This window comes from Ambystoma mexicanum, chromosome 1q (assembly GCF_040938575.1).
Source record: "Ambystoma mexicanum isolate Mex_15411 chromosome 1q, UKY_AmexF1_1, whole genome shotgun sequence".
NCBI classification, from domain to species: Eukaryota; Metazoa; Chordata; class Amphibia; order Caudata; family Ambystomatidae; genus Ambystoma; species Ambystoma mexicanum.
The window spans coordinates 260,044,050-260,070,591 of NC_090922.1; the positions used below are offsets into that span (position 1 = coordinate 260,044,050).

Here is a 26,542-nt window from a genome sequence, read left to right on the forward strand (position 1 = left end):
TGGAGATCATCCAAATCAGAGGAAGATGCAGAGAAGTCAATAATCTGCCTAAGACAATATAAAAATGCCATTTTTATGGCAAAAAAGACTTTCCCCAAGAAGAAATTAAGTCAGCAGACAACCAACCCAAGGCTTTATTTGATGTAGTATCCAGGTTTAGAAATCCTAAATGTTTGTCAGTATCGACAGCTGACTCCCAGGAACAGGCCAACAAGTTTAACAATGTTTTCGAACAAAAAATTGTGGATATTCAGAAGAGTATGAATGAAGTACGGGAGGCAGAAGAATGGGGTGATGTGGGAGAAGAGAAATCAGGCATAGAACATCAGGAAACTGGGAGGATTTTTAGCTTCCAGCCTACCGAACAGGCAATAATACAGGCCTTAATACTTCAACTAAAACCGACGAAAGATTTAGCATTCCTGTAGTAAAGCAATATCCATACTTGAGTTAGGTTGCTTATAAGTAAGTTTACTTCCGGTTCTTCTGTTACATGTCACAGGACATAAAGACATAAGATAGATACTAAGATAGATAGATCACCGGCACCCATCACCCAGGGAGGGAGGGACCAACTGATCCATAAACAGAACACTCAGCACAGCCTTCTCTCACTCATACATCAACATTCCACTTGGTACTGTGATGCCATGCAAGTACCAAGTGGCTAGCTCAGTTGGCTCAGGCAGTGCCTGAAGAGTGTGACATAACACATCTCCCTCCTTACCGAAACGTCTACACAAACAATAAGCACTTTACATATAGGCAAGTCATATCACCATCCACCATACAGCTTCACAAGAAACCCCACAGCTATGCAATTCCAAACTTCACCTACATATCCAGGTCACCCTCAATACCAACACAAATCACCTTCTGTCTATCCCTGCCACGGATAAACTGTAGACTCACCCTAGACACATGCCAGCCTATACACCAGGCTAAAGCTACCCTACAAACCAAACACTCGCTAACATAACATATATCCTTCCGCCCGCCCCTGCCACAGGCGAGCCTCCAGGCTGTCACCCTGAAGCATGGCTTGTGATCTTGGCGCAATACTAGACATCCAGGAAAACAACATAATCACCATACCTATTGAGAGAATTCATAAAACCGCTAACCACTGCTGAAATATCACCACTGTGCCTACATCACGAATATACAAACAAATACAACAAAAGGACTAGGCCAGAAGAGCCCAACTCAACCACACCAAGATAAACCGATCCTACAACAACTCGAAGATACTGGCCAGGCATCTCCAAGACCACCAACTAAACAGTGGGTTGGACTAAACGCTCAACTCAATGGCAGCACTGACGAGTCCCATAATCCTGACCTTGGGGTACCTTGGCCTGGATTTACATATAACACAAAAAGAAAACAACTACAAGGCAACTCTTCATCTTGGACAACATATTTCCGTTTAGCCAATGTTACCACCAGAGGGCGTCCCCAACCAGTACAACAGCTAATTCCAAGATAACCACTACCACATCTTCATCCAACAAAACTACCTGTCCATTTCAGATAAGAGTTGACTTCTTCTAACAGTGCACTACTACCATTCCTAAGATCTTCCTAAAATCACTCCACCACAACTCCCACTCACCTTAGTGCACTTCTCCACTTACTCACTCCTGCACCTGAAAGGGCGCTACCCCCAGGATTTACCTCACACGTCCCCATAACCAAAAGAAGACTTTACTCACCATGCTTAAGTAAACAAAGGCGGTACCTCCGTATACAATGTACCAAAATCCACAACTACTATGGATCCTACCTCCCAGCAACACTTAGTCATCTTAAAACAAGTGTCCCTTGCCAACCAATTCACACCTAAATGAGGCGCTACCTCAATACCGTCAATTTAAATAAAAGCGATTCCTCCATCTCATGGGGCGCTACCTAATACACATATTTAAGCAAAAGCGCTACCCCATCTCAACACAGATGGACGGTAATCCTAACTGTCCTAACTCCTAACCTACCAAACAGATTAATGACCCGAAGTCATTTGAACATGAACTAAGCTCACATCATTCATAACCAGATACATATCCATCAGGTTTACTTATTCACAGTCAACCTTATGTACAATGTATGAACCACAAATGACATTTCTTTAGGCTTGGTGATTTAACATAAACATTTCCTACATAGTTCTTTTGCTTATCCATGTTTTGCATTAATCCTAAATGCAAAATATTTCCTACATAGTTCTTTTGCTCGTGCATGTCCTGCATTAATTCTAAATGTCTAAATGTCCAAAAGTCTATAAAACTCTTTGAACCTAAAAATCCTCAATAAGTTACACTAGCTCATTCAAACACAAAGAGCTCCACACCGTATCACATTGCATTTAATTATGCACCTTTCAGTAAACTGTGTAAAATGTCCATAAACCTGCAAATGTTAAAGAAATGGTAAAAGTCTAACTGCAGTGACTTAACCCATCCCATGCACACTCTCACCAGACCAGCATTTCTCATACAACAATTTTCACCAAAGCCCACACTAATACTCAGTACAACAACAACCAACATTGCATTAATTAAGTTCTTAACTTAAATCCTAAATCCAAAACAAAATAAACTCCATCTCAACATGCATTTAAGCATTATACAGTCTCATACAAGTATCATTGTACAACAATTTTACCAACATGTTGGCCGCTGCATAGCGCCTCAGTAGTGAGGCGGAGCGGCATTACCTGCACCCGACCTCATGAGCGAAGGATGCCTTCCACAGTACTTCGCCACGTCGCCCGCTACATCGTACCCGTCACGGGCGGAGGATGTTTGCTGCATACCGAGCAGTACAGCGTTCCTCCCCACACAGTAAAATATGAGCGTGTTCCCGAAACACGGGATTGCTTCTCCCTTCCTAGTCTCCGTTCCATCCAAATCCAATTTAAACTCCTGTGCTCTCTAGTAGACCAACGGTCCGTTGAGCTCCTGTGCTTTCTGCTCTACACGCTGTTTCTTCACGCACCACTGAAAAGAGATCCGCTCAAACTCCCCAAGCACTGATCATCCGTGCACTGAACAGTCTCAGGAAACATACTTGGCACATATATATTACGTCCATTGTCCTTCCGTTATGAAGCACATAAAGAAGCAATTATCCTTCCTTTGCTTCATTTCTGTTTATGGGACCCTTCACTGCGTGCACACAAAGGAAAGGCTTCACTTCAAATTAAAAGGGACCCCTCCATCTTATTGGCGAGCCTTTCATCACTTCTGCAGTCTCTTTAAGTTCCTTATGGCTCCAGACACAGCACTCCCTTAGATAGCAGGCTGCTGGTCCGTCCAAATTAGTCCAGGAGCACTTTTACTAGAGCCGATCAACGAATCTTCTTATTCTAACTCCCCAAGCACTGATCATGCGTGCACTAAACAATCCCAGGAACCATACTTCATGCATATGTATCACGTCCATTTAAGCCCAATATGAAGGGTATAAAGAAACTTTTATCCTTTCTTTACTTCAATAATTTAAAGAAACCCTTCCATCATATTGAGGAGCCTTTCACCACTCCTGCAGTCCCATTATGTTCCTTATGGCTACAGACACTTCACTCCTGTAGAAAACAGGCTGCTGGTCTGTTCATATAAGTCCAGAGGCACTTTTCATAAATGGACCACCTCTTCTTTTGTCTCACAATCGACCATTCTAGGGCCACCCTTGTTGCATGGACCCCTTAGACTTCTCATGCCCCAGGACCCTTCACTTCCAAGGCAATGGGCTGAAGGACCAGCACTCCCAATGCAACGGGCTGCTGATCCAATCTGCTATGGTCCTCGCTATGGTCCTCCTCCTCCTCCCTCTCCTCCCTTGTCCGCCCTAGGTGATGGGTATGCTTACTTGGGGGCGGACCTGTCTTCTTCTTTCTTTGGTCCTGTTGGTTCCTGCACCCCCCAGCAGCAGGTCTCTGCAGTCACCTTTCCAGCTTTCCTTTCTCCAGGGTTCCTCTTCCAGAGATCCTCGTCACCATTGTAGTAAAGCAATGTCCATACTTGAGTTAGGTTGCTTATAAGTAAGTTTACTTCCGGTTCTTCAGTTACATGTCACAGGACATAAAGACATAAGATAGATACTAAGATAGATAGATCACCGGCACCCATCGACCCAGGGAGGGAGGGACCAACTGACCCATAAACAGAACACTCAGCACAGCCTTCTCTCACTCATACATCAACATTCCACTTGGTACTGTGATGTCATGCAAGTACCAAGTGGCTAGCTCAGCTAGCTCAGGCAGTGTCTGAAGAGTGTGACATAACACTTCCCCATGCCAGCCTGCACTGCTATCAGGTTGGCATCCAATCTTACCCCGTTTATAACAACCTTTTTGAATAAATCACTTGTAGAAGGCTATGTTCCCTGTGCACTCAAGAGCGCACTGGTAAAACCCCTATTGAAAAAACCCAGTCTAGACCCTGTGGTACTCAAAAACTATCGTCCGCATAAGCGCATAAGAAGCGCGAAAGGTTTACAGTGTGGAGAGCAATTCGGAACAGGAAACGCATGTTTCCTCCACACCAGAAGTATTGCAATGCCGCTTGCAGATGCAAGTGCACGTTCTGTAAGAAATGTGAGGGCACATAGGGTAAAGAAACAGGTCTGGTTGAAGATCTGTGGGGCTGTCATGAACCCGTTTGGATGGCGGTGGTTACCACAGTTACAGCTTTGCCGCTATTGATCGGTTCCATCACGCTTACCACGTTGGTGTTGTAACGTTCTAGTTGTTGTCCTGCTCGCCTCAGCCGGAAGTATTTCATCCCAGCTTTCCTTTCGGTCTGGGCTTTGCAACCGTTTTAGCTCTGCTCCTATGTACACACACTAGTTTTATCTATTATTTTGCTTCACACGGAAGCCTGCCTGTCTCTATTGTTGCTTTCTGCCTTTCTTTTCCCTCCCGTTCGGCTCGCTCGCTTTGCGAGATCCCCTCTCCATCCTTCTCTTGCCACTTACCTGCTCAGCTTGTTACCTTTTTCTGTTCCTTTTCTGCCACCGCCTTTGGCTTGCTCCAGCCTGGATTTTTCTTTCCGCTCTTGTAGTGGGACATTCCTGTCGGACACTGTTCCGCACATTGTTGTGGTTTGCTCTTTTCTTCATACCACTGCCTTCCCCCGGCTCCACTTAAGCGGGGCTTCTGCATTCGGTGCAGCATTGGACATCAAACTTCACTGTACCTGTTGGCCAGCAACGAGGGATATTCACAGGTTTTTTTTCTGCCTTTGGCTTTTTCCCCCCATACATTTCCTGCTTCCGGGACTGCAGTCGTGGAGTGGTCCAGTTTGGGATCCACTACGGCTACTTCTCGTGACAGGACCCAGGCATCAAAACCGAAGAAGGACTATCTGGCCCACCGACAAGGAATCAAGGAGACAGACTCCGAACATTCAGGTGAGGAGAGTGTTGAGTCAAGGGAGGACATCGACAGGGGCCCCATTTCAGCATGATGGTTGTGAGCCCCCTTTGCTCGGAGTAGAAAACAGCCTGAAGCACTCTTGGGATGTATACGTTATAATGGAGACAAAGAGATACAGCTGGGTTAAATAGCTATCATGAAATGGTGAGACAGCAGGGAGCTGAAACACTAAATGCCAATGAAAAGCTGTGCATCCTTCTTTGTCAGCGAGGGGATGATGTGGAGGAACCGGTGTTAAAGGTCATAACACTTTGGTTTACCACTAGGATAGAGACTCCGGAAGGGCTCCAGCAAGCACAGCGTGTAGGGCGAGCGCTATAAATTGCACATTTAAAGGCCCGGAACAAAAGTATTATATAAAAGGATTATATTTCGTGTTACAATACTGCTTACTGGCAACATGGGGGCAGTTGCCAGGGACACCCCTGAACTGCTTGCAAATGAAAGGTTTGAAAGGCCCTGACGCCGTCTCTGTAAAGATAGATAGTTTGGCTCACAGTATTGTTGTAGAGTATGTTCTATACATTATTTACCATTGATGCTGGTGTAATGCCTTTAATTTTCTATCATGTTTAAAATGCTGGTGCTTCAAATTACTTTATAATACTTGCTTTATAACGGTTTTCTCTGCCATCTTGTGGCCAACATTGGAATAGCCTTTTAATATCATTTTTGATTTAAAAACTAACACTTGAATGAAGCTCTATATCGTTTCTATTGTAAGCACACCTCCAGGGTGTTGTCATTAGCGTTTTTTCTTTTGTTGGTGCTAATAGGATGCACGGGCAGGAGAATACCCTCACAGCCACCGCTTGCCCATAGGGCGGTAAGCAGAGGGGGTGGAGGAGGCCTAAGCGGTAAGGTGAGAAATTCACACACTCCCCAGAAAATGCAGATTGTTTTCCAATAGGGAATTTTTAGGTTTAAGGTGAAAATGGTGCAATTCATAAAAGTGCCCTTATAAAGGAATGACACTTTTCTTAAATTGCATGTACTTCACTGTTAGATTTATGGAAACACCCTGTTTGTGTTTCTTTATCTACGGAGTAAAAGGCGCCAGTTCAGTGATTCAATGAGCTCCATGTTGTCTGTATCAGGCCTGTGAATCCAGTGCTGTTCAAGTTTCCAATGTCTATTGTAGGTCGAGAAATTACCAATATCCATGCAGATGGTTTCAATGATGAACCATTCCAGGTCACTAAAGGTGCTTGCGTCTGTGAATTACTGGCTCTTGACCTGTATTCCGCCATTTATGTGGCAGTGCTTCTGGGTACCACTTGTTGCAGGGGCAGATGATGGCATAATTGGTATTCTTGGTTTGGCAGGAGGTAAAATGGTTGAGCGTCCACCGAAATTGATTGTGGATACAGTCTGCTCTCTTTTTGGAATATGCACAGACCGAGCAATGTGGCACTTGGGGATAGTGGTTTTGGATCTAAAGGAAGGGAGGAGATTTGAGGTAGAGCTAACCTTGTCGTGCGCAGCTTTCACGAGTTTGTCTTTGAGGTTATATCCTCTTTTTGGGGCAAACTAAAAATGTGAGTCGGCTAGCTTGGGAATGTGCAGTCTAGTATTTGCGGACAAGTTCTTTCAACTTTGGGGTGAGCCAGGTCTAATTGGTAGTGATGCAGCTGGATTGTAAATGTATACAGTTGTTGGGATTCTTACATCAACGAGGATATGTACACTTTCTTTGGGGAAGTATTTCAAAGGGAAGTGGGTGCCCTCCTATTTGCTTCTGCCATGTACTTTTCTTCCTGGCACTATGCCTGTAATCACAGACCCATGGCCCAGATGAGAAAGGGCCACAGATACCTAAGGGAAGACAGGTCTAGGCACTGGTTGCCTGCTGACCCTTAAATTATGCCATGTTGAGTATTGCTCAAGGAACCACCCTCACCCCTTCTCTTTGCACTCTAACCGCCTCCTTTATCTTCTCCTGCTATCCTTTTACTGCTGATACACAAACCTTGTCCTCCTTCCCCCTCCTTTTCCTCAAAGCTCTTGCATCACACACTGTTCCTCCCCATTCATCATTGAATGAATCAAATTAGCCAGCTAGTACATAATACTTCTATCACTGCTGTGTACCAACCTTTAGGTGGTTTTATTTTACTGTTGTGCCCCGTACTTAGGTGTTCTCTCTCTATCCAGATATCTCAGAGCTTTGTGTTTTGCATTTACTGTTGTGCTTCCAGTTTAGGAGTTGACCCTCTGTCCAGGTGAAGTTCAACCGTGCATCACATTTAGAGTGAATTGTGATTTTAGTCATGGGTCCCATCCAGACAGAACTGTGAACTTTATCCGATGCTTAACTCTTCTAAGACCAAAGTGATTTTCCTCTTGGCCTCTAACACCACAGCCTTTCTGCATGCACCCATTTCTTTAACTCCCAATCTACTCACACCCTTCCTGGAAGGCTCTCAAACCTAAAAAGTTCATTACGGCTGATAGTTTGTCTGCTAGGCTGTATCTTGCGAACATCTAAAAGAGTTTGCCATCACCTCACGTACTACTCAACTAAGACTCTGATCTCCACCCTAGTCCTAAAGAGGACCCCCCTCCATTCTTTGCCCCTCTTAACAAAGCACTTAGCTCTGCCATCCACGCACTGTTCAACATCTAATGATTCTGAACCATGTTGGTGCCCCATCTTTTGGGGTGTCTTCCCAGGGAAAGTCTCTCCCTCCTTAATTCCTTCAAATGGTCTTTACATCTCTGCATGTGGGAGCCCCACCTCCCTCTTACTGAGTCTATCTGCCAGTGTTCTCTGCCACATTCTCTTCAGTCCAAATCCATTTCTCATCGACCCTAAACTGCCTCTCACTTCTGCACATTCACCTTGTTATGTTATGTTGATTTATTCTGCTCACCGATACCACCCAAGGGCAGTCTCCAGGCACTCACGTGGCTCTGCAAGAAAGAGCAAAAACAAGGGGGGGTTCTGGGAGTTTCTCTACTACCGGCCTATATCACAGGTTAGAGTCTCAACCAGAGTCTTTAGTTCACCATCCTTTCACAGAAGAGAAAGAAAGAGGACAGGGTTGGTTAGTGAGGGAAGAATGATAGAATGGGTCCAGAACCAGGAGAAACCGGTGTCTGTGTGTGTTGGCTTGCAGATGGTAAGTTGCGGCAATGGCTTTTTGTATCAGTAAGGGCAATGTCCAATGCCTGCGATGTTTTCTGTGTGGCTGTTTTTTGTATTGGGTTGTGTCTGTGGGGTTTATGTGTAGATTGCTGGTATTTAGGGTTGTGCACACTGGCTTGTATCCATACATGTAAGGTTCAAAACCTGTGATGTTTCTATGTGACCGTTTGTTATGTTGGGGTGTGTATGTATTTTATGTGTAGATTAGCAGGTGTTAAAGGTTGTGCGCACAGGCTTGTGGTGTCCGTATGGGTAAGGTCCAGTGTCCGGATTCATTTGTTGTGTGTGCTGATTGTGTTGGGTGTGTGTAGGGTATAGCTTGGCTAGGCCATTGGGCGTGTGTGGTCTTTGGGTGGGGGTTTTGAGGAAATAGAAGCGGGGTAGTTAGTGCTTTGGCTGCTCGCTAAATTCTTCTATGTGGCTAATCTACACAGTCCTATCTGTTGTGACAAATGACTAATCTCCATAATTCTATCTAAGTGTGAGGCATGGTTAATCTTCTCAATTCTATCTGAATGGGACGCGCAGCTAATCTTCACAATGCTATCCAAGTCTGGTGCGTGCTAAACTTCATAATTCTCTGTAAGTGTGATGCATGGTTAATCTTCACAGCTCTATCTAGACGTGACGCATGGTTGAACTTCAACTTCACAATTCTATCTAAGTATGATGCATTGTTAATCTTCTCAATACTATCTGAAAGGAACGTGTGGCTATTCTTCACAATTCTATCTAAGTCTGGTGCATGGCTAAACTTCCTATTTCTCTCTAACGGCCTCATCACGGGATACCGTCCGGGCTAATAGCGTTACTACCAAACCCTCCAACGCTATTAGCAGGATCACGGGTTTGGCGGTAACAGTAATTCCCCATTCCCCATTAGGTCCATTGGACCCAATGGGGAGGTTTTTGCGCAATTAGCGCGCGCTAATAGCGTGGCACTAATTGTGCCCCAAAATGGGAATTTTCCTGCCGCATTTAACCCCAACTGGGAGTAAATGCAACCAAACCCGTGATTTGGCTGACCCTTAAATGCGGTGGTGAGGCTGTAAGTGTGATGCATGGAAAAAACAGGGGGGGTTCTGGGAGTCCCTCTGCCGGGCATTAGTCCAGGTTATGAGGGACTTACCCAGAGTCTTTAGTTCACTATCTTTCACAGAGGAGAAATATCCAAAACATATCAGTCTTTGTCCTGCCCTAGAGCAGTCCAGCACTGAAATACTGATCAATTCTCCTCCGAACAAGAGTACTAACAGCACCCCCAGACACGCGTTTCAGTCTGGACCTCATCAGTAGGATGGAGCTGTGCCTCTCTAAGAATAGTGAGCAAGGGGTACACGTCTGGATTTCCCATGTAACTTAGGGTGAGACCCAAAATTACTTAAATATGCAAAAAACAAGGGGGTCCTGGCAGTCCCTCTGCCGGACATTAGTCCCGGTTACAAGAGACTTACCCAGAGTCTTTAGCTCACTATCTTTCACAAAGGATTAATATCCAAAACATCACTTGACCTCTGGTGACATCACAGGAAGTGATGCCATTTGACCCCACCCTAAAGTGACATCACAGGAAGCGATGGATCACAATTTTTCACCCTTTGCCAAAACAGGAAGTGGCATCACATAGTATATTGGTCCTAAGTACACTATGGAAAATATGGTTACGATATCACTGTAATGTGATAGACATTTCATACAAGAATGGATCACCATATGTATCATTAATATCAATGTGCATAGGCCCATATTACCAAATTACTGTGAATGCAAGCAGACGTCCAAGGCCGCATGATAATTATATGTTATTGTATAGCACTTACGCTTAAGTGCTTTATATAGAACAAAAATACATACAATATCAACCAACCTGTGATGTTACTCATTTATCGACCTCAGAAGAATAAAAAGCTGAGTTGGCCTTGCCAGGATTCAAACCTGCAAATCAGACACACATCGCAGCAGTGAGCGCTCAACCCACTGAACTATCTTGCAGGCTATAGTAAAATGAGCAATTACATGCCTGAATGTTCTTAAAGTCAGAAAGCAAATTACACTCTGTAGTGGATACCATTAAACTGGTAACTGAGATTTAATAGCAGGCCAGTTCATCTGCAGGTGTGGTTCAAAGTTGGCCATGTAGAGGTCGAAGTGGACGGGAACAGTCGGGAGCGGTGCTCCTATACTTTTTATTTTTCAGTTTCACTGCTCCTATACTTTTATTTTAAAAAGAAACTGTTACGGAACGGTTTAGTTTTAAAATAAAAGTGTAGGAAGAAGTTGAAGCTTGCACTTCAGTGCCCTGCACTGAACGTTCCCTTAAATAATAGGTGTGTTTGTTTGGGGGTTTGGACTGTGTGTGGGAGGGGGCGCAGCGATAGGGTTTGTGGAGAGTGGGGCCGACTGGCAGGGAACATAGCTCCACCACTTCTTTTCGTACACTTCGACCATTGGTGTCAACCCTGTGTGGATCTACTTTTCAGGCTTCAGAGGTTGGCAACATAGATACCATTGGGTGGGTTCATAACTGTGTATCAAAGAAACATCCTGAACAGCATGCCAAGGAGATAGGGAAGATACATATTAAAACAAAGCATTAGTTGTGGGCACTTTGTGTTATGGTCAAACATTTCTACACTGTGCGCAAGGATTTTGTCAAGTGATCGAGGACATCGAGATGGAATGTCTTGTGGTGATCGCAGCAGAGACAGCGGCCGAAAAAAACATGCTATAACTGCAACTTGCGAAAAGCAAAATATATAGTTCGAAATTGATGCTTATTCTATTCTAAATGCTTTTGGGACGTTTTTGTCTGCATTGTGAATTTGAGGTGTTTAAGAACAGACTAAATCAGTGACTCCCCCTGAAGTGTGCTTGGAATAAACCTCAAATGAGATTAGGAATTATTGTATAGAATTCCAGATAGACAAATTATTTGTTAGTTCTATTCTTCCCTATTTAGGGTCACTGCTCAAAGTGTTACACTTGTGGAACTCCCTATTTTTTTAAGAGGCCTGAACGAGAAAGCCAGCCACTCCAGAAACAAAGAGCCAAATGGCACTGGACACAGCCCAGGAGCTTCCATAAACAAAAGATGTTTTTTTAGGGGTAGCAAGGGAGACCCCATGGGTAGCAAGTGCGACCCCTGGTGACCCACAAATGACGTCCCTGGTACAACTGCTAGTATAGAATTTCTGGATTCAAGTTATGTCTTTGCTAGTTCCCAACCACTAGAAATACTTATCTTCACCCCCTGGATTTGGTTCCATGTGTAAATATCCCCGCAAATATATCGCCATACAAGAATGCTGCTGTTTTCTTGCAGCGATATTAACACATGGAACCTATGTGGACACCCCCGCAACCACGATATTTTTTTTGAAGGGAGCGGGGGACACCCCTGCAACCCCCGCTCCCATTCACCCCATAAATTATCCCCACAAATAATGTTGCCTATGGCCTTTCCTGGTGACCATATATATGGCGACATTATTTGTGGGGATATTACCTGATACCCAGGATTCAAGAGCAGCTTTGGTAGGATAACATGCTTTAAACCACTGTCAATGATGGTGCACTCCAGCCTCTGAAGGTACATATTATATTTTCGGGTGAAACATTTAAAACACACATGTTTCGTGAATGGAGGGCCGTGAATAGTGGGTCTAAGGATTACACCTTAGAGAACTTCATTGATCCTGTGGAAAAGCCTGGTCACCGAGATGGGTTTTTGGGACTTCTGTGAATGGCAAATGCTTGGGCTGGAGTCTTAGGGCCAGATTCTTTACATTAAGGTAACACTTGTGTTCTTTGTACCCTGTGTTGTTTTGCCCCGGGCGGGCCATTATCCAAGCAGTGTTCGAGAATTCTCGATGCCGTGCAGTGCAAAGTAAAACACAGGCAAAGCCTTACCTGTGATATGCTGTACTTGTGCACTACTGGAGCAGAGCAAAAGTACTCCTATTTTAGCCAAAACAGCGAACAGCTCGTGAGAGGCACATGGGAAAGGCGTGCATGACCCCAGGGTATCTCTCAAATATAAAACAAACCTAATAGCATTATACTTCAATTATTTTCAGAATGTGTACAGGAGAGCGAGACAGGGAAAAAACACGACGAAGGCTGATTCTGAGCGACGTCCAAGGCTGCCCTTCATGTGCAAGCCTTTAGCTTTTATACTTATTTGGAATTTTGGCGCTAAAAGCACCTTAAAAATAATATGAGCACTGCACTGCGGTTGCTAAAGGTGCAGTGTAAAATTCCTGGGCAAAAAGAGGAGTTTGAGCAAAATGTATCACGTTACCAAAACATGTGAGATATTGCGAGTAGAACTATAGTGCAACTCATTGAGAGTGAACTCCAACAGATGGACACAGCAATGCATGTGTTACCCAGTAAATACCACTGCGACCAATACTGGTGAACAATCTTTATCTTCTTATACTTGACTATTTTTCATTTGGTTGGTTGATATGATGGTTGAGTGGGTGGCTGTGCAGGTCTGCAGGATCCTTGAAGTGGTGTATGTCTTGAAAAGGTTGGAGATGTATGTAGGGTCCACAATGTAAGTGTCCACATCCTCTTTGACTTAAGGCTTGAACTATGGGATGAACATAGTAGCCTCACTAGAAGGATCACAATGAGGTTTATCCCATTGACTACTGATGTCATACTATTCAGAGCAAATGTCACAAGCGCCAGTGTTGCACTGGAACTCTTTAAAGTCCTGGGTAAACGGTGGGATTATGTGGCTTGCAGGAAAGCGGTACCCCCTCGCAACATTTTTTTGAAGATATGAGTAGCTTTGTTTATGGACACAATTAGTAGGCAGTGCAGCACTACACTTCTCTGCCCTCGAGGAGTGGGGCCTGCAATTGACTAGTATTTCAGAGGACAACATTGTTTCCTCCTTTAAGCAAGTCACTCAGCCGCATCTCTTGAAAATTATGAGTAAAGGTTGTGACTCCGGTCTGTTCATGATCCATGGCAAGCGAGAATTGGAAAGGGTTCTAGAGTGGTGTTTGTGTAGGAGATATGTCAGCTAATAAATGGTTTGATGTGGGCGTAGTAAGGCTCTTCTGAAAAGGGCGGCAGTGATACCCCCCTGCTTAAAAAACCTACATTGGATCCTGCCTTTTGCTCAAATTATCATCCTGTTTCCTTAACCCCCTTTGTTAGTAAAATCATGGAAGCAGTCGCAGCAAAGCCACTGGAAGCACATGTGGAAACTCAAGGGTGGTTGGATGTCTCTCAGGCAGGTTTTAGACCTGCCTGAGAGACATCAGGCAGGATCGGTGGTAGTGGCCGTCATGGATGATTTTAGATGTGTGGTTGTCAAGAGTGGCACAGAGATCCAAGTTTTATTGGATTTCACGGCCACCTTTGATAAAGTCGATCACACCATATTACTATCTCAGATAAGCAGCTATGGGGTGAGAGACAGAACGTTGGATTGTCCCACTTCCTTCATAGCGGATATAACTCGGTCAGTGATGTCCCCCTGTTTGAATCGGCCCTGAAACCTATGACATATGGGGTGCCACAGAGATTATAATTGAGCACCCTACTGTTCAATATTTATATTAGACCATTAGCACACGTTATTACACTCGCTGGTGTCAGATTTTATATTTATGCGAATGCCGCGCACATGATATTTCAAGTAGGTGAGGCCGCAGAGTCACACGGAGAAAGGGTGAAGATGTGTCTAGAACAGATTATTAGGTGGATGTGTATAAATAGACTGTTCATAAAACAGAAATGTTAATCGGCTCTTCATCCATGGCTAGCCTTGGGTTTATTTATCACCAGGAGCTGGTGACAGGTGCTTGGATGACTCGCTTTTGGCTCTCGTCACTTAGAAAGTGCCGGTCCCACTCCCGAAGATTAAGAACCTGGGGGGTATGTCTGGACTCTTCCCTGTGCCTGGACACTGAAATCTCTTAGGTATCCAGCTTGTGTTTCTTCCACCTTCGGGCCTTAAAAAGGCTTCCAGACTTCTTTACTGCCTCATTACGACCCAGGCAGTAAGGGGTTTACGGCGGTGTAAACAGCGCCGACCCTTACCGCCTGATTACGAGGTCCCTTAGCGCCATGGAGGTTTTAACACCTGCTTTTAGCAGGTGTTAAAACCTCCATGGCGCTAAGGGACCTTGTTGTTAATTACGCCACCGTAATTTACGGTGGCGTAATTAACGCCTTCCCCACATCCATTATGCCCTATGGGGCAAAAATGGGAATGGGGAAGGGTAAATGGGGACTTACCGCCCCACTCACCTCGGAATGGGGCGGTAAATCCGCCAACCACCATGGCGTAAACGTAGTTTACGCCATGGTGGTAAAGGTACGACCCAGGAGGTAACTTACCGCCTGGGTCGTAATGAGGCCCTAAAGTCCAGCTAGTGAATGCTTATATCTGTAGCAGACTTGATTGCTGCAATACCATTTATCTGGGTCTATATAAAACAGCGTCAAGCTGTCTTCAGAGACTTCTGAATGCAGCAGCAAGGGTTATCTTAAAGCTGGGTCAGAGAGATCATTTAACCCTCTCTACTAGCATTACACTGGCTTCCTGTGGAGGAAGGAATACAATTCAAGGCACTCTAATCGCCCAGAGAGCCCTACTGTCCCGGATCCCGGTCTTTATTGGGGCTAAACTGGCTTGGTATGTTCCCAGGAAAAGGTTACGCTCGGCTTCTGCTAATCAATTATTGGTGCCGAAGTTCAGAATGGTGAAGTGGGGTGGGGAGGGGCTGATCGCACTTGGTGCAAGCAGCACGTCTGTGCAATGCTTAACCCACAGCTCTGCGGGTCATTGAAAATCACTTTGAATTCAGTCATAAGCTGGAGAACTTCCTATTTCTGACTGGAATAGGGTCCACTAGGGATCAGTAGGGAGCGTTTCTTGGCTGTAGCGGGGCTGGCACACCCTTGTACCTGTTTATTCAGTGCTGTGATGCCTTTTCAAGGAGTATGGTTGCACTTAATAAATACTTCTCCATACCATACCATACCATATCTTCATTGTGATAAGTGCTATCTATTAAAGTTATATTTAAATGCACCATACTGCAGTTGGGGGGCCAGATTATCAAACCTTTGCTACAGCTGGCGGTAATTGCGCCGAAAACAGGGCCCTAAATGGGATTTTCACCTCAAGCAAAAAGCTGGAGGTAAAACAGGACATTTAGCTCCCAACTCGTGAGCGGGCCAGCCCGTAAATGCGGCAGTAATAGTGTTACTGCCGCATTTAAGGGCTACTGCCCAACTCGTGATGAGGCCGTAGTCTGGGAGACTAGCTCAGCCTCAGACTCAAGGCTAAACTGCAATTCATGAATTCAAATCACAGCAGGACCGACTCAGCTTTTCAATCTTCTGGGGTCAATATATTGAGTGATAATTTATAGGGTAATCATAACACCTATTTTTACAGTGCTTAGAAGAGGGAGGCATATGGCGTGAAGTACTATATGAAAATATGATATTGTGATTATTACCAAAGTCAGTGGTCTAAAGAGAAGTCGGAGCCATTAGTCAGGGTGAAGGTAAATGATATGGGGTTGTTGCACACAAATGTGGACACAAATGATATTAGCAAGTCGAATATTTATGTTCTTTCACACTTTCATGCATCTTCTCCTTTTTCTGTGCTGTCCACCATCTGTCTCTATCTTGTTAGACTTGTATAGACTTGTAGGTTTTTACCTCAGTATTGTCACCCCTCTTTCTCACATGCCCTTGCACATCTGGCTTTCCATTCTCTTTCTCTTACCCTCACCTGCCTGGACTCTGGTGCATCCTTCATACTTGATGAGAGAGCGGTGCCCAGCCATCGACTATTGAGGAGGTGGCAGACCCCGGCCAATCTGAACACACTATCAGCTTCAGTGTGCAGCTGAGAGGATGTTGCTGAGCCAGGTGTGCTGTGGGGAAACAAGAGTACCAAAGACCTTGCACGCCCATTGGCTAATGCAAGGTTGGGGGCAGTTTGCTTCCCATCTTTGCATGGCTAATTAGGGTACGCTGGTTGAAATACTGCATGCTTGTTTTTTTAAAGGGAGTGCTACTGCCCAACCCCCCTCCACTGTCCCTCCCAGGACATGGCTTTATATCTCTGGGGCATGCGCGGGAAGTAGAATTAAGGGAGAGGTGTTGATTGACAATTATTCTTGCTGCCTCCACGCATTATCATAATCTGGCTGTTGTAGCGTAGAGTATTCCTGAAGTGGGTTGGCTAGCTGAGTTAGAAAAGTTATGTTTGTGTGTGTCTCTGTGTGTTTGTGGGTGTTCGTGTGTATGTGTGGGCATGCATGCAAGGTGTTTCCAGTGTGTGTGTGTGTGTGTGTGTGTGTGTGTGTGTGTGTGTGTGTGTGTGTGTGTGAATGCTGATGTTTCCCTTTGAGAGGGAGGGAGGTGTGATAGACATGGTGCCAGTTCCTGTTGGAGTGAGGCATCTGATGGGAGAGAGGGAGAGATGAGTTGCTGTCAATTAGACATATTCACGGGGCAACACTGGTATATATTAGCACAGCCATTAAGAAAATATATTTTTACTGTAATAATGCATAATTATTGGGTACAGCAACAGGAGTGAGTTCTACAGTGACAATACTGGCCTTTAGCGGCACATCCAGCATAACAACTTCTTAAAGTTGAAATGTTGGCAATTTTAGGCACATCCATCATGCATATATTCTTACATTGGCAATACTGGCATAAATTGGTACAGCTAGCATAAACAGATATTTTTAAAGTGGCCCTATTGACATTATTAGGCACACCCAACAAATGTTTGTTTTTACAGTGACAATGTTGGTATTTTTGGATACAACCAAAGTAAGAGTGTTCTGCAAGTGGGAATACTGGCCCAGAGTATTACAATAGCAATATGGGTATTACTAGACACTGTCAATATCTGTGTGCTCTTAAAGTGGCAATCCTGGCATTATTGAGCATAACCAACCTCAGTGAGCTCTTGTTGTGGCAATACTGGTATTCTTGGGCATAGCCAACATGGGTGTGTACTTCCAGTGGCAAATATTGGTACTATTTGTGGGCATAGGCATCATGGACATTGATTGGAAAATCCTCCTACATTCTCCTCCATACTGTTGGTGACCAGTTATCTGTTCCATTTGTTCACGTGTTACCCTACAAAAATGACTGTGCATTGTAAGGCTGTGTAAGCATTTTCTAAACAAAAAAGTGATTTCTTGTCTTAAAAATGTTCTATGGGGGAAAAACCCTTGCCAGTAACCCTCTTGGTTATTTCACAGTCCCAAGCTTCACTTTTTTTTACTTGTGCTGATTACTGAGCAATGTTTTTGCCCCTCTAGTTAGACAATACACCACTGCTCCAATTTCATGTGATTTGACACACATTATTTGTATGCCTGATTAGTGGTTAACTGTGCACAAAGCAGTACCAGGTACCAGATACTTTCATATTTTGAATACTCACAAATAAGAAAGTATATCCACTGTAAGACCGCATGGTCATGATGACTGTGCCAAAATATGCCAGTATTGCCACTGTAAGAACCCACGCATGCTGCAATTTAAAGCATATAAAAAGGATTACAAAATTAACATTTAAAGTACAAATATTATCGTTATGAATTTAATGTATTCATAAGGTGAAATATTCCAAGCATGTTTAGCAGGTGCTCCCGATAGCATATTTGTTTTTTGTCTAGAAATGCTTCAGCCATCCATTTATCCTCCACAAGTGGCCAGATTTCTTGAATGTTATTTGGTCTGCTGACGTTGGTAGTGTGCGTCATCACATTTCTTTTTGGAAAACTAACATAGTTATTGCCTGTATACCAAGTAAGCTAATTGGCACCAACTGCCTAGCATCCTAGTGATCGAGTGACTAGCATTTATTTTATTACATTTAAGAAAATATCGCTTTTACTATAAATTAAGTGGCGGGTTTGGCTATCATTGATATGTACATTTAGTTTTAGACAGCCTTGTTATTGTTGCATATATTTTTTTTTAAACTGAGATTGACACAAAGAACCCAAGAGGTCTGAAATGATGAGTGTAGGAAATATTTGCTCATGCATCGGGTAACATCTAATCATATTATTGTTACCATTCTATTTTTTTTTTTTACAGATCCCTGCAGAGCGGTGTGGACAAAGTAAAAGAAAGAAGCAACTATGTCTATCCTTGAAAATGTATTTATACCTTTTATTTTTGCAATAATCATTTGTGAATTGTTGGTCAGTGGTGTATAAGGGGACCTGAATGTAGAGGTTTCTAATATCTAATTCCGCGTGGGCAGCATGTCAGTGTCCAGGTATTGTAAGTGAGAATGTGTATGATGAGTGGCATGAGGATGAATACATCCAGCTCAGTTTGTGCACAGAGGACTGGGGTGCCCTGAGCACCTGCATTCTATGGGAACTTGCTTAACTCTGTGTAACCTTCACAACATTGCTCCCTGATGAAGTACCATCAAAACAATATCTCCAGAATCTGTGCCTTGAAGTATCGCCTATTGTCGGACTCAATGGGTCTGTAGTTGACTCAATAGACTCATGATTCATACAGTACAGTAATGGAATGCACCCTAGAATATGTGCTAGGAGAAATATGTCTAGTGGTGATCTGCACAGATGCTCCATACCTTAGCCAGGCTTAACCGTCCCTTCCCACCCTTTCTAAAAATACTCAAACCACTGCCAACATTGAAAAAGAAAACCTTACTTAAAACTCTTGGCATCCTGGAAATCCCTACTTGATTGTGTTTTCTTGTTCTCCCCAATGGGGTTTATGACAATTCATGGGATCACCTCACTTCTCCCCAAGGCAGAGCCCTTCCCTGTGAGGCTAGGGAGGTGAGGCCGCTACCCGATAATCCTCCTATGGGTGGTAAAAAGCGGGAGGACCTCACAGGGAGAGACTCCCCCCCGTGGTGATAAGGACTCCCATTCGTAATCTTCTTGCTCTTAAAACTATGAAACCCTTAAGATCTGTCAAGGTTCAGGCTGACACTACTACTGTGTACTATTGAGATACTCATCCTCTGCTTCCTGTAAGATTAGATACTTTTAATATGAATGCTCATTCTAAACAGGATTTGAACTATGAAGGTACTGCAAAGAATAACATGCTTGTGAAAGGTGTGCGCCCTGTGGGCTGTAGCGCGTAATAAATAGATAAATAAAAAATAAATTAATTAATTGAGTCATGCAGAACACTGATGTGAAAGATACTAGGACGAGATGGCCCCAAGGACCCAAGAGGAGTACTCAATTAAGCCCAACGATGGACTTTGGCACTCCGCTGGGGAGGTGCTGGCCAAACAAGATAAAAAGCAAAGAAGGACTCACTAAAAGAGCAGCAGGTGCAAAGTCTGGTTAGCCTGGGAGATTTGAACTGCAAGAGAAGACGAGACATTACAGGAGCAACCCAGATGCTGGGAGGATGATGGCCGCCGACCAGAAGTGCACTTCTAAGGCCACGCAAGAGCAAGCCGAACTGGAAGCTGGAATCCGGTAAACGTGGTGTGACCTCCAGGAGCGGGACGCAGTGGTCCCAAAACTATGCCGATACAGCATATCCGGAATGCCCGCATAGATACAGTGGGGCTGTGGACAGAGAAGAGCAAAGCCGAACAAGTGTTGGCTGGGAACGCCGAAGCCCGTCAACCCAGGAAGAACCTGTGACGTGCTCAGAACAAAGTAAAGGTAATGGGAGTTATGGGAGACGTGGTAGAGGAGTGGGGGGCATGTAAAGTCAGCCTCGTGAATGATATCCCCCATCTCAGTAATTGCATTGAGAATGAGAACTGTGAAGAAAGCCTTGGGAGTGATCTCCCTCACCTCAGTAAGTCCATTGCGATTATGAATTGTGAAGCCGGCTTTGGAAGAGTTGCAGTGATCAATAATGGGCTCAATGGGAAAGAAGAGTTTGTGTTGCATGCACCATATTGTTGACTGGGGTGTTGGCGATGTTGGGATTTAGCACATGTCTAGTGTAGTTAATGAGAATGGGATGAGTGATACTTTAGTTGATACATTTTAGATCCGCACACACATAGCGGCATAATGAAAAGTTTGCTGATACAATATAAAACATAATGCAGTCGTGTGGCATGCCACGTTGCTCCTAACGATTGGAAGCATAGAGCTTCAAATGTGAATGCGAGACAGGAGATTTGAGGTTGGAGGAGCCACTGTGAGGGGATGTGGTAGTCTTGAACATACATGCACAGATATACATACACCAGGGTCTTCAGGGAAATGTGTTTGGGAAAGTTGAGGGTACATAGTGAATACACAAATCTGTATACAAGGGGTCCTCTCGTAACTAGAGGTTGTGTAGGCCACAGAAACCTGGGGTGGCAAGACAAACTCTGTGTGACCTGGGAAGCTTGTTGCTCGAGGTTGAAGGCCGAGGGAACACAGCTAACTGCATTTGGGCAGCTGCAATAAAATCAAATGTTCAACTGTGACCAGGCTCGGGCTTTAAGACTTGGCGCTATTGTGGAGAGGAGATGTAAGTACATGGGAGTTGCTATTCAATTACTAGGGAAGTCCGGCCACATGGTAGGGTTGGTTTGGGGTTAGGTAATAAACCGTGTGCAAGGGGTGCTTAAGGGCAGAGTGGACAAATGGTTTATGGGTTTTGATCAGGTTCTCAGGATGTGGCCAGAGGCCATGTGTGCTGAAATGGTAGCCATATAGATTAGCGTGAAACGAGGATGCCAGCAAATCTGGGCATATAGGAGGCTTACTGTCAGTTGAAAGGGAACTTGCTTGTTTCTCTGCCTCCTCATATTGCTGAAGTATCCTTGGTAGAGCCATGTGCATCACGGCCAGGGTTAGAGGTCCCCGACCAGATGGACCCTGCAATAAATTAGGATTGCTGTGCGAATATGTACCCATGCAATGATGTCATGACCTGCTAGAGAAAGATTCTGAAAAGGATTGTGTGCTGTAAATATAAGATAATGCAAATGCACATCGAAAGGGGATGGTGGTTAAATGAATGTATCCATTGAGAGTATGGGAACTTGCTGGGATTGGATTTCTCTATATAGGATTGACCAGTCATGTTTGGGGGGATGACTTTGTAATGACATATGTGAGAATGTGCTGGCTAACTGTTGCAAAATGTATATAATGTAAAATCTTTGTGTGGTTCGAGGAGAATCTGGTTGGTTACATCTCTAAAGAGTCTTCTAGCCCTTTCCGTCTGTTTGTACCATAAACTTGCGTTATGGACAAACGTGCACTCGCTTTTTAAAAGGTGGGCCTATTTTGTGTAAAAGAGATCCACCCCCACATTTGGTGACCCAGATGTGATACCCAAGCTTTCTGAGACATTGGGGGTTTCCTGTCTGCACGATCTACAGGTGCCTTATTGGTTAAAGGCCTGTCTTCTCGCCAAAGGTATGGTGCTGTGGTCCATCTGTGCAGAGCGAATTGGTGGAGCACCACTTCGGAGCGCTTCAGGGACCGTTTTTGTGTGTGTGCACTTTGGCAGGTAAAGCAAGAGAATAATAGACGAGAAAAAGGATCTTTTCTTTGATTTGTTTTTTTTTTGGCAAGGGTAAAATAGGTGTATATGTGTGGAGTTAGACAAGGTTAGCTGGGTTGAAAGGGTGAGTGTTTTGGAGGAGTGAATGAACTGTTCTGTGTTGTAAGTATTTTTCCATATATTTTTCCCTAGTTTGTTATTTGAAGAGGGGTGAGGTGTCATCTTAACCATATGTCCTTTGTGGAGTGTACCAAATACCCTTTGGTTTGCTTGTCTGGTCGGCTGGAGACCTCACTTAGGGGTGAGGTGGCATCTTTTTGGAAAGTCCACCCATATATACCTTCATTTTGCTTGTCTGTGTTGTTGAAGCCCTCATCCCACTGAACCCATATTTTTACCAAGTTTGTTATTTTCTTGTATTGGTTAGTCGAAATAGTGAAGAGTATCTTTACGTAGTTGGAAAAAGACAACATTGTAGTCGAAAATGTTGTCAAAGAGATGAAGAAGTGATGAAGAAGTAGAGAGGATTTGTGCCAGCATTGTTTTTTGGTTGATAATATGCTGTCTTTTGTGTAAGAGTATGAAGTGCAATTAAAAAGGGAATAGCTAAGCAAGGTGATTGTGGTGATAGAGGAGGAGGTGAGTGGCTGAGGGGGAAGCTTTGCAAAACTGGTAAAGGGAAAAAAGTGGTTCTTTGGGTTTGAAAGTTTGTGCCGTGGGTTTGGCTTCCATGTTTAGATCGCTGATTTTCAGAATACAATTCTTAGAGTTAGGTTGGTTTGAAGTATGGAGACTCCACTGAATCACTTGTGTCAGGTACTTCCTGGGTATAAGGTAAAGATTTTTTGAAATGCCATCAAGCATGGCTGTGGGAAACTGCTTATTTCATGGCCTGAAGAGGGGGCCTATGATAAGGGAATATTGAAAAACGTGTACACCTTCCTAGTCACTAGGCATAAGGGATCGAAGTTAGAGAGTCTTTTGAATATTTTAGAAGTGTGATGGATGTATGAGAAGGGTGGGAAAGCCCACAATGTTAAGATTGCAGAGGAAGGGCAGAGAAAGGAGGGTGTGGGGATTCTTTCCGCACCACACCCATAAGGGTGCTATCCTTTATTGCCCACAGAAGGATGTACCAACCCTGAGTTTAAACCTCCATTTTCTCCAGTGGCTTTGAGACAGACCCCGGTAATACCTCCATCAGCTACGATTTCTGAAAGATGGGATACCGAGGAAAGTGGATGGGTAACTCCTTCAATGATCAGGACCATAGAGAGATTGAGAATGGGGGCAAAAAGGGGCTAACTCTCCTGACTGCTAGGTTAGCAGAGAGATTATGGGTGGAATAGCGAGAGAAAGGGAGACAGTCAACTAAAAGGTTAGGTGAAGGGTTGAGAATGGGCAAAGAAGGGAAAACCATGCCTTCTATTGCTAGGATTGAGGGCAGGTTTTGAATGGCAGTGGAAAAGCAGGAGTGGAAACATTTGGAAGAAGTGTTGAGGCTATCAGAGGAAGGGGTAGCGCTGTTGCAGCAGTAGAAAAGTGAATAGTGGGAAGAAGTGAATAGGCAGGCAAAAGATGTAGAAGAATGGAGGTGGAGGCATGGACAAATTCTTGTTAGGCTTGATAGGTCAGTTATCAAGGAGGTCAACGTGGACCTGGAAGAGGAAAGTGTTGCTCTGTGTACAGGACCTGAGCAGGAAGAACGGGAACCGATGCACTACGGAAGTGCAGAGTATGCTTCCATGCTCATAGAATGGCAAGGTGCTGTGATAACAGAAGCAGGGAATGAGGATGAATAGGAATCTGACGTAGAGCATGGAGAACAGGTTGTAGTAGCCCCACCTCGCACTCCAGCAGCGTTGTGGTGCTTGTATGGCTGTAGTGAGAAGCAAAGGAAAGACTGGGAGAGTCCCAGTAAAAGTGAGCGTAACTCAATTTCTGTTGCTCCAGAAGGGAGGGGGGAAGCGTATTATGTCCTGTGGTTGCACATGGACCGGAATAACTTGATGAATACACTCCCTTCGCTCACTGCAGGGGCGGGGAAGTGGGTTTGTGCATTGGAGAAACAGACTGCCAGTGTAATGTTGGCCATAGGGGACATGAAAAGCTTGTTCACGGCTCTAATGGGGGAACGGTCAGATGGTGATCAGCGTATCTGGGAGTTCCGTTGAATATGAACACCCATGATAAAGCAACCTTCAGTATTTACAGGGCACAGCTACGAGGGCCCTGTGGGTCATGTATCCAGACCTGGAAGATAGAAATTCGATTCTGGCCAAGACAATGAAATTGGATGACGATCCTGCCTCACATATCCAGTTAATTCAGGAGATGTAGGGAGCAGAGACGGGAGAAGCGTAGGATACAAATCTGGCCATTTTCTATCATATGTTAAAAAAGGGGCTTTCCGAAGAAATCAAGCATGATTTAGATAAGGTAGTGGCAATGGAGGCCGAGCGGTGACCGGAGATTCGGGTGCATATTGTGGATTTCTGTAAGAGAAGACAGGAAAAGGAGAAGGAGAGTGCTGAGCAGGCACACAAGACAGGGGCCAAGCTTATTCAGAAAAAAACTAGCAAAGATTTGTTTAGAGGGACCAGTGATTACTAGCTCCATGGAAGGGCAGCTGGGACATTTGGGACAGCAGGGTCCTATTGAATCAGGTATGGCACAGGGTTGGATGATATGATATTATATTTGATTTATTTCGCGCTCATACACAAGTGTTTCAGAGCACGACTAAGCAAAGCGAAGGGAACAAGGGAGAAAAAAACAATCTGACTAGGCCCAGTGACATTAAGAGTGCGCAAGTGCTTGGAAAAGGGAAAAAGGGGAAGTGTGAGGAAGGGGGAGGAGTGGAAAGTGTGTTACAAAGGAGAGAAACAGAATAAATAATAAGTGCAATAAATAAATAAAGGCAATAAATAAATAAAATAAATACAGGCAGAGGCAAGTGCATAATTTGACAGATAGGGTATATCTGATTAGTGCAGAAGAAAAATGGGGGACTGTATGGGTACAGATACAGATCCCAGTGCAAGGGGTGGCTCAAGAGGCATTGCAGGAGGATAAGCAGGTACCTGGGCCCGAAGGACAAAGGGTGGACAGGAGCATGATGCTGAGAGAGAAGTCAGATCAGCAGGGCAGAGGAGGGGCAAAGGCAGAAGCAAAGAGGATGGTCTTGAGGTGCTTCCAGAACCGGAGATGGTTCTCTTCAAGTTTCAAGGTGGCTGGGAGGTTGTTCCAAAGGGAAGCCCCAGCCGAAGACGGAGATCTACCCCCAGCTTTTTCTTTTGAAAAATGACCCTGAGGGAGTTAGAAGTAGAGGAGCGAAGGGCTCGAGAGGGGAGGTACTTACAGAGGGATAGTTGAAGGTATTTTGGACCCAGGCCCCAGAAAGCCTTGTGGACAATACAGAGGGTTTTAAATTTAGTCATGTGTCCACTGGGAGCTAATGAAGGGATTTCAAAGCTGGAGAGATACGATCCCAGGGCTTAAGGCCAAGGACAAGTCTTGCAGTCCAGTTCTGGATTAGTTGTAGAGGGCGGAGACTGGAGGCAGGTAGATTTAGAAAGAGGCTGTTACAGTAGTCCAACCTAGAGAGAACCAGAGGTTGGGAGACTGTGAGCTTCTGGGGGAAGGAGAGGAAAGGCAGAGTACCCATAAGGAGGTGCAGTATGGGCAGATGGACAGATATGCTCCCGGTCATGGGCAAATGAGAGGGTTTCCGTGGGATAGGGGTGGAATTCCACAAGGAGGTGGGTCATTTGATGTGTCCAGAGTTAATGCTTCAGTACAATGGGCCAATGGCAGGTAATATGGAGGACTGTACAGAATACACCACAGTATTTTAACGTAGTTGCTCAGCAAATGCAAAGCCCGACCATGCCATATGCCCCTGGTTCTGTGCAATCGCAGAAGATATGGGGTGAACAGAACCTGGCACCTGGGACTGCACAGACCTATACGTTTCAGGCGACCATGCCGGTACAAGTGTGGGAGAAAAATCCTTTGCCCCAAGGAACAGTCACTCACTACACTGGAGCAAGTGTTTTTGGAGGGGAATCCTTTCCCGCTCCCCAATGCTAATATGTATCTGGATAAGGACAGCCCACAGGGATCTCTGATGTGTCCAGTCTTGTCTGTTACTGTGGATCCAGAAGAGGAATTCCAGATAGGTGTAAATGTAGGTGATCAAACATTTTCATTCATGGTCGATACAGGGGCTACTAAATCTTGTATACAAGGAATGTGAGTTCCCCTTGTCAGGCAAAATAATGGACACACAGGGATTCTCTGGGGCTAGCCTGTAATTTCCTTACACAGAGGATATTAGGGTAGGTACACAAAATGTATCTGCTCTCTTGTTGTACTGTACAGAAACCCAGGTGAATCTCTTGGGCAGATATCACCTCAGCAAACTCAACATGGCGATCACCTTCATGGAGGAAAGCATGGTA

General features: G+C 44.6%; 1 protein-coding gene across 1 annotated transcript in view; it reads left to right on the forward strand.

Annotated features, from left to right (window-relative positions):
• LOC138554969 (cytosolic phospholipase A2 gamma-like) overlaps positions 1-26,542 on the forward strand; it is a 235,447-nt gene that overhangs the window by 24,047 nt on the left and 184,858 nt on the right. The window contains exon 2 of the mRNA XM_069642604.1: positions 18,708-18,769. Coding sequence (XP_069498705.1) covers positions 18,752-18,769 — 18 coding nt within the window. The 5' untranslated portion in view covers positions 18,708-18,751. The remainder of the gene's footprint in view (positions 1-18,707; positions 18,770-26,542) is intronic.